The sequence below is a fragment of the Helianthus annuus genome, chromosome 15 (assembly GCF_002127325.2).
Source record: "Helianthus annuus cultivar XRQ/B chromosome 15, HanXRQr2.0-SUNRISE, whole genome shotgun sequence".
Lineage (NCBI taxonomy): Eukaryota > Viridiplantae > Streptophyta > Magnoliopsida > Asterales > Asteraceae > Helianthus > Helianthus annuus.
Genome location: NC_035447.2, coordinates 22740225 through 22748082, shown reverse-complemented (window position 1 = coordinate 22748082; position 7858 = coordinate 22740225). Strand labels below are relative to the sequence as shown.

Sequence of the window (7858 nt, the reverse complement as noted above, 5' to 3'; positions counted from 1 at the left end):
TACATTCAAACTAGAAAAATAAAAATTACATTCAAACTAGAAAAATATAAAAACAAACTACTCGTCGTCGGAACTCACTTCAAGGTGAGGTAGATCTAAACGTCCGAGATGCTCAACGAGATCGTGTTTTAGTCTCCAATGCGTTTCTTCGTCAATGAGCTCGCTATAAGCTGTATCATCGAAGACGGGTTCGACTGGAGGATCTTGAATGTGTACCGGTGCTATCGCCCTTCCGTCGTCTTTTATAATCATGTTATGTAAAATAAGGCACGTATACATGATGGACCTTATCTTTTTCACTGTTTTGGAACGCATTGGACGATTTAGTATTCCCCACTTCGCCTTTAACACACCAAACGCCCGTTCCACATCTTTTCTTGCGGCCTCGTGTTGCCTCTTGAACTTTTTTTCATTCGGGATGTGAGGATATGGAAAAGACTTCACAAACACGGACCAGCTAGGGTAGATCCCATCAGTAAGATAATACCCGCGTTTGTATAAGTGGTCGTTCACCTGAAATGGACAATTTGGCGCCGTTCCGTTTCGTTGAGTAAGAAATAATGGAGATTGTTGCAGCACGTTGATGTCGTTTTGTGAACCCGCCGGGCCACAATAAGCATGCCAAATCCACAAATCTTGAGACGCCACCGCTTCTAACATAACCGTCGGGTATTGATGATCGCCTCTTATATATTGTCCACGCAATTCTGTGGGGCACATTCTCCAGACGAAGTATGTACAATCCAGACTACTCAACATACCAGGTAGGTGATGTCTCTCCTCATGAGCCTGATACAATAGCGCAACGTCGTGGCTCGTTGGTCTACGTAAGAATTCACCGGCATACTTTGTACAGACCGGCTCACAGAAATATTCAAGGCACTCACGAGAGGTCCTTTCAGACATATTTAAATACTCGTCGTTTTCGTCTGGTGGGTTACCGGTTGCAAGTTGTTTAATCGCAGAAGTAACCTTTTGCAACAGCGTGAAACTTTTCTTCATTCTCCCGTCCAAGCCCTCTTGAAACCACTCGTTATTCGCTTCCATGTCACTAACAATTTTTAGGAACAAAGACTTGGACATACGAAATCTCTGACGAAAAATATCGGCATTAAATTTTGGATTTTCGTCAAAATAATCGGCCATGAGTGTCTCTGACGGAATTTTTTTTTTTACTACACGATGCTGTGTTCAGTAGCTCCGCTTGTTGGATGAGATTTTGGAAGAAAATTAAGCTACCATCGCTTGACGATGAATCTTCATCGTCGGGAAAGTCGGGTAGGGGAGCAAAAAACGGGAACTTGAAATTCATTTTGTGTTGTATTTGATAGAATTTTAGAGTGAGTTTGAGAGTGGTGGGTGTGGTAAAAAATTAGATTTAAGTTGATTATTTATATTGTTAAAATTGATTTTTTTTTAAAAAGGACCGTTGCCCAACGTCTCTCCTCGATCCATGTGCAATTCAACACGGTGTTTCCCCCCGATTTGGGTCCCCGTGGTGATGGCGACGACGTTCTCGATCGAGGAATGGAGTCACCGATCCATCTCCCCGCTTGTGCCCCGTGCACCCTAACAAAATATTCCTTTGAAAAGCATGTAACATAACAGATAATACGGCTATTAAAAACCTGGACAACATTTAATAAAAAAAAAATAAAAAAAAATTCCATTTTGAACATACACAAAGGAAAATGTTGTGTCAAAATTTGACCATTTTGAACATATTGTTGTGTCAAAATTTGAAAAAGTCATGTGTTTGACCTCCCATGGAGACCTCCATTCATATTTAAATACATTCAGAATCCGAGTCAAGTCAGTCATCTCTCTGTCCTCTTCTCCACCGGAATCGTAACCGCTTCATTCACCGGAATTCGCACACGAAGATTCGCCGGAGAATAACCGAAAAATAACGGCGAACTGCGAACGGTTAACGGCGTGACGGTTTCGTAGTAATTTTTAAACCACCGCCGTTATTCACAGTCTCCGTTCAAGCACAACTTCTAAACGACGTCGTACCGATCATTCGCTCGTTGATTCACGTAAAATTGCAGAGGAAGAGTTGCCGGAACAATAACGGCGAACGGCATGACGGTTTCGTCGATATCTTAAATCACCGCTGTTATTCACAGTATCCGTTTACCACAACCTCTAACGACGTTGTACTGATCATTTGATACTGTTGATTCACCGGAAATTGCAGATGCAGAGTCGCCGGATAATTCGTCGATATTTCTAACCACTGCAGTATTTACAGTCTCTCCGTGACTCCGTTCAACCGCAACCTCTTAACGACGTCGTACCGATCATTTGATAGATACTGTTGATTCACCGGAAATTTCAGACGACGATACACTGGAGAATAACGGCGAACGGAGACCGGCGTGACGGTTTCGTCGCTATCTTCAACCGCAACCTCTAACGACGCGGTAATGATCGTTCGCTAATTGTTAATATCTCGTTTTTCGCTGAATTGCAATGCATTGGTTGTACAGCGCATTTTCTTCTTCTCCTTCTTCGTCTCCGTCGTCGTCGTCCACCGCCGATGATAACCGTATAAACAGTCGTTGTAGTAATCGTACGGCGGATGTTGTTTCGACGATGTTCTCTCCTCTTCGTGTCGCCGGATCTCATCACCGTCGTCACGTTAGCGGCTCAACGAATCACAAGCACCTCAAAGAAAACGACGTCGTTCACGTCCGTTCTCGTTCCGTCTCCACACCGCATACCTTGCCGATGCCGGAGTTATCAGCTCTTTTGAAACGCGAATTCCGCCGTGAATCTGCCGCCGATAAGAAGTCGAAGTACATTCTCCCGTCGCCTGAAGAGGCGAATAAGAAATCCGATGAAAATAGTAGAGATTCGGAAAGACCTATGAGGTAATCAATAATCTCTATCACTCCAATTTAGCTAATATAATCTCGAAATTGTGATAATTTACCTAATTTGATTATCTAGGGCAACTTAGATATTGTTGATTATTTCCAGCTGTTTGCAATGTGCATCGATTAATCATATGCCTTTGTTTCACTTTATCATTAACATTTAATTAATAAAATGGAATGAAATCCGACCTTTATTATGCCTTTATTTGCTTTATCATGAACTTTTAATTAATAAAATGGAATGAAACCCAAACTTTGTTATGCCTTAATCTCACTTTATCATGAACATTTCAGCTTAGGTGGCCTAAACCGTTTTAGGAATACAGAAAACAAAGAATCACAGTTTCAGAAATTGCCTCAAGGATATACTCATGGTGAAACTGTCAGTGCGCCGACAACTCCAATTTCAAGTCACGCATTCTTCCTACCAACAAACAAGGTGGACATGAGTCCTGGAATTCAGTTACGGTCAGCACCGGAGATGCCTTCACAAGATATGGCACCAGGTGTTGCGTATCATTATCACACTATTCCTCCACGAAGTATGCATGATTTTGATGGTTCATTCGTTCAAAGCCCGGAAAAAAGAACCTTTGGTAAAAGTCCGATGCCATCAAGCTCTCCACTGCACAAACGAACGTCATTCGAAAGTCCAACAAGTCGACCCGACAGCAATGCTCAAGCTACCGGGACTACGGTCCACCCTTTGCCTCTCCCTCCAGGAGCTTCCGGACTTCCACCATCTTCCCCACCACAAATCCGCAACAGATCTGATGTGGCGGCGAAGATGCCAAAACAATGTCAATGGAAAAAGGGAAAGCTTATAGGTTGCGGAACATTTGGAAGCGTTTACGTTGGCTCTAACAGGTATTAAAAAATTTTAAATACCATGTACCTAGTGTTTCTTCTCATATGGTGCATACTGCATACGCTAATACATAATACTATTTCTTCCTTTAATAGAGAAACCGGAGCTTTATGTGCAATGAAAGAAGTTGAAATACTACCAGATGACCCTAAATCTGCAGAGTCTATAAAGCAATTACAGCAGGAAATTGATGTTTTAAGTCAGCTTAAACATCCAAACATCGTACAGTATTACGGTAGCGAAATAGTAAGTATTTTTTTCTGAGCGCGCTGGTTATTTATTTGGAAGCAATAGTAGAGATATAACATGAGGCACATGCAGGTTGAGGACCGGTTTTATATATATCTGGAGTACGTTCATCCTGGTTCGATTAATAAGTATGTTCGTGATCATTGTGGTGGAATGACAGAGTCTATTGTACGGAATTTTACGCGTCATATTGTATCCGGGCTTGCCTACTTGCATAGCACAAAGACTATACACAGGTAACTATTACATGTATATTATTAAGTCATGAAAATTTTCAACTAATTATATGTTATGGGTATCTTCTTTCATTGTGATTTTGACACAACTGCATTTCATAGGGATATCAAAGGGGCTAATTTGCTAGTTGATGCAAATGGGGTTGTGAAGCTTGCTGACTTTGGAATGGCTAAACATGTAAGATTCTAAGTTTCTAACCTCCTTGCTGTATTATTGGTTGTTGGTTCTGTTATTTATACAAAACACTTAATGAAACTATAAATTTTGTGGTACAGTTAGATGGACACGTTAATCTTTCTTTGAAAGGAAGTCCGTACTGGATGGCTCCCGAGGTATTGTTTTCGCACAAGATCAACACTTTACATGTTCTTACCTTAAAACCGTTTTGCGTTCGTTACTGAGATAATCATTTTCCCTGCAGCTCTTACAGGGTAAGCCACAAAAGGATGGTAGTCCTGATCTCGCTCTGGCTGTTGACATATGGAGTTTGGGCTGTACGATTATTGAGATGATGAACGGGAAACCTCCTTGGAGTGAGCACGAAGGAGTAAGAAGAAACTTGTGTTTTTTAGAGTAAAATGCCATTTTCGTCCCTGAATGTTCCGATGTTCGCAGAGGTGTACAACTGATAGCTGCCCGTTTTGCGACTTTCGTCCGAAGGTTTGTTTTTCCGCATGTGGATCCAAAGGGTTTGAAATCTTGCCAATTTCATCCAGCTCGTTAACTCCATCCATTTTTATCTGTTAAGTCAGGGGTATTTCCGTCTTTTGTGTTAACTTAAAGGGGAATTTGGTCCTTTTCAGGGTTATCGGGTCTTTTTACATAAAGTGAAAAAGACTGAATTGCCCTTTAAGTTAGCAAAAAAGACGAATATACCCCTGACTTAATGGAGCTGGATGAAAATGGCAAGATTTCAAACCTTTGGACAAAAGTCGCAAAACTGACCAAACCTCAGGGATGAAAATAGTATTTTACTCTTTTTTTGTTGATCTTATCATATTTTGTTATTCGCCATGTTAAATATGCGTAATGCAGCCTGCAGCAATGTTCAAGGTCATGAAGGAGACTCCACCGATACCTAAAACAATGTCACCAGACGGAAAAGATTTCTTGCGTTGTTGCTTTATTAGGAACCCTGCAGAAAGGCCAACGGCTATCAAGTTACTTGAACATAAGTTCTTGATGGTAATTTTCATTCCATATTCTATGTTTCTAGTAATACATCATAACATCGTTTAAAGATTAAAGATCCATTCCTTCAGGTCCAAAACCGAAGAGCACGTTCAAGATAACAATAGCTTGGATTGATAATCTCCATTTTTAACTCTAAGTGCAGATAAAAAGCCTCGGAATCTAAAAAGCTAACATGGGTTTGCTGCGGTTATTGGAAGCTTCATTTGCACTCGTTTGTTGGTAACAATAAGTTGTACACCTCTACGAACATGTCCTGTATGGAGCTTGGTGGATGCAGCCTTTCAGTTCATTAGCTAGCTTGTAGTCATAGGGATTTTGTATTCTCACTTATGTAGACCGGAATCAATCATCTGATCTTGAATAAAACCGAACTGAACCAAACTAGTTTGTTTGGTCTGTTTTCTAAGATAACATGTATTTGCGTAGTATTAAAATCATTTATTCGGTTAAACAGTTCAATTTCATTTAAGATCCAGAGAAATTACGTCAACAATGGAACACAATTGAAGCACATGAAAACTCGTTGGCTCGGTTTGGTTCAATTCAAGGTCTGAACATCTAATGGGTTGCATGATTCTAAAGTCTAAACATCACCTGCCTAGAAGTGTCATCAAATAACCTTAGTGTTGACTAGTTCCAATATGGTCAACTTGATTACAAATTCTATGATTCTACCTGTGATAAAGATGGTGTGGTTCGGTATCTGGTTAGCCATATGGCTAACGATACCTGGATTGCTGCATCCCTTCTTCACTTGCATAATCATGACTGTGTTTCTAATGTAATCAATATCATAAGTTTTGTTTCTTGCGGTTTTCGGAAATGATCTGATTAAGTAGTGAATAATGTGTTCGTTGTTCAGGGTTGAATTGGGTCGGTTTTACTTGATGAGACCAGCAGTTTCACGAGTGAGAAGTTCACACACTTGTAATGGGAAGTTCACGCGCGTGCATGAACAAATTGGTTCGCAAAATTACTAACATATTGGTATCTACCTTTTCAAGTTATGACAAGTTCTTGAACTGGTGCTCAACCTTGATGAATCAGGCTCACGCGTGATTCATTCTTTGACATACACTTGCAACCACTTTGCAAAAATGCAAACTGCGCATAGTCCCAGATTCGGCTGCATGTGCAACATTTGTCATCTTTTTCAAGATATTCTTAACAATACTAAGCTCAGCATTACTGGTCCAAACGGTCAAGCTAGAAACAAATGCGACGTTGTAAATTAGAAACTCTGCAACTTTAAATGGTTGTTTGGAAGTGTTAAAAATGGTCAACTATATAAGTCAAAGTCAACTACGTTGACCAGTTAACGAGTATGTTCAATCTCCATTGGCAGTGTTGAGATTGTTCTATCTCCATTGGCAGATCATTGATGCGAGACAATCACAACAAGAATACTCTTGCTTTGTTGATAAATACCTATTAGAACTAGTACTCTGCACTCACAGTTGCTGGAAAACTACTCTAAATAGCAGCAATGGTCGTCGTGGATGGTCGCCACAGACATGCTACCGTGGTTTCATGGAACATGTAAGCTTTACGGAATCTTATGGTGATTGCTGGTGGTTTTCTGACTACTCGTGAGTTGAGACTCCGGTGACAGTAGCTGTATATGGATCTCCATCGATAATCGATATCTTCATTTCATTCTCTCAGCCGGTTTATGTTGGCATAGAGTTCTCATGCGAGTATGTGATGGACTTAGGCTGGAGGGTGTGGTATAAAGCTCGTAGGGGCTTTATCACGCCACATCAGCGCTATGTCACATAGGGGGCTTTAAAGCCCCTCCCTTTAACTTGCATACAATGATTTAAAGCCTCCTATTAAACAAAATAAATAAATAAATAAATAAATAAATAAAGAGATAAAGATTTGATTGGTTGAAAAGGATGGGCCCCACCTGCTTTTCCCTTTAACGCTCGTTACTGCAATGGCGGAGCATTGATGTTGCCCCCCCCCCCCCCCCTCTTTGGCGTGCAGGGGATGGGGTGGAAGCGCTATAGGGCGCTAATGAATCTGATGTGGCCAGGGGCGCTATACCATACCCACCGTGCAGGGGATGGGGTGGAAGCGCTATAGGGCGCTAATGAATCTGATGTGGCCAGGGGCGCTATACCATACCCACCGGCCTTAGAAAAAGGAGAGAGAAGTAATTAGTAATTATGGAAAATGTATTATTTTAAATTTGTAGAATTCGATAATGGATAAAAGAACTTAGTTAATTTAAGAGAAATTATTAAATATTTTTCAGCTATACTCTAGTTGATTCACAGTTCCTATAGAAATAATATCCATCTATAGTTAGAGCAAACATAATGATGCACAATTAGAAGTTCAATCATTGTACATTTGTACTCATATTGGTGCACCACTATAATATAATCATTTTAGGATACCCATAATTTTAAGAGTAAATTGT

General features: G+C 40.6%; 1 protein-coding gene across 3 annotated transcripts; it reads left to right on the top strand.

The window, feature by feature from the left end:
* The first annotated feature begins 1739 nt into the window (after positions 1-1739).
* LOC110911116 (mitogen-activated protein kinase kinase kinase 5) lies at positions 1740-5838 on the top strand. Of its 3 annotated transcripts, XM_022155697.2 has the most exons (10): positions 1742-2426; positions 2493-2876; positions 3177-3749; positions 3846-3996; positions 4072-4235; positions 4338-4413; positions 4512-4568; positions 4658-4783; positions 5272-5421; positions 5499-5838. In XM_022155697.2, exons 2-10 carry the CDS (start codon positions 2599-2601, stop codon positions 5526-5528), a joined length of 1605 nt encoding a protein of 534 aa, XP_022011389.1. In that variant the 5' UTR covers positions 1742-2426; positions 2493-2598; the 3' UTR covers positions 5529-5838. The 3 variants fall into 3 exon arrangements, with proteins under 3 accessions (XP_022011388.1, XP_022011387.1, XP_022011389.1); XM_022155696.2 differs by having other exon boundaries at positions 1740-2876; positions 5573-5838; XM_022155695.2 differs by having other exon boundaries at positions 1741-2876.
* The last annotated feature ends 2020 nt before the right edge of the window (positions 5839-7858 follow it).

Excerpts from the sequence above, each read along its gene's own strand:
- LOC110911116 (XM_022155695.2), top strand. The coding sequence starts at position 2,476 with ATGCATTGGTTGTACAGCGCATTTTCTTCTTCTCCTTCTTCGTCTCCG. Across the intron at positions 4,414-4,511 it reads ACTTTGGAATGGCTAAACAT|TTAGATGGACACGTTAATCT; the intron begins GTAAGATTCTAA and ends TTTGTGGTACAG. Across the intron at positions 5,422-5,498 it reads TTGAACATAAGTTCTTGATG|GTCCAAAACCGAAGAGCACG; the intron begins GTAATTTTCATT and ends CCATTCCTTCAG.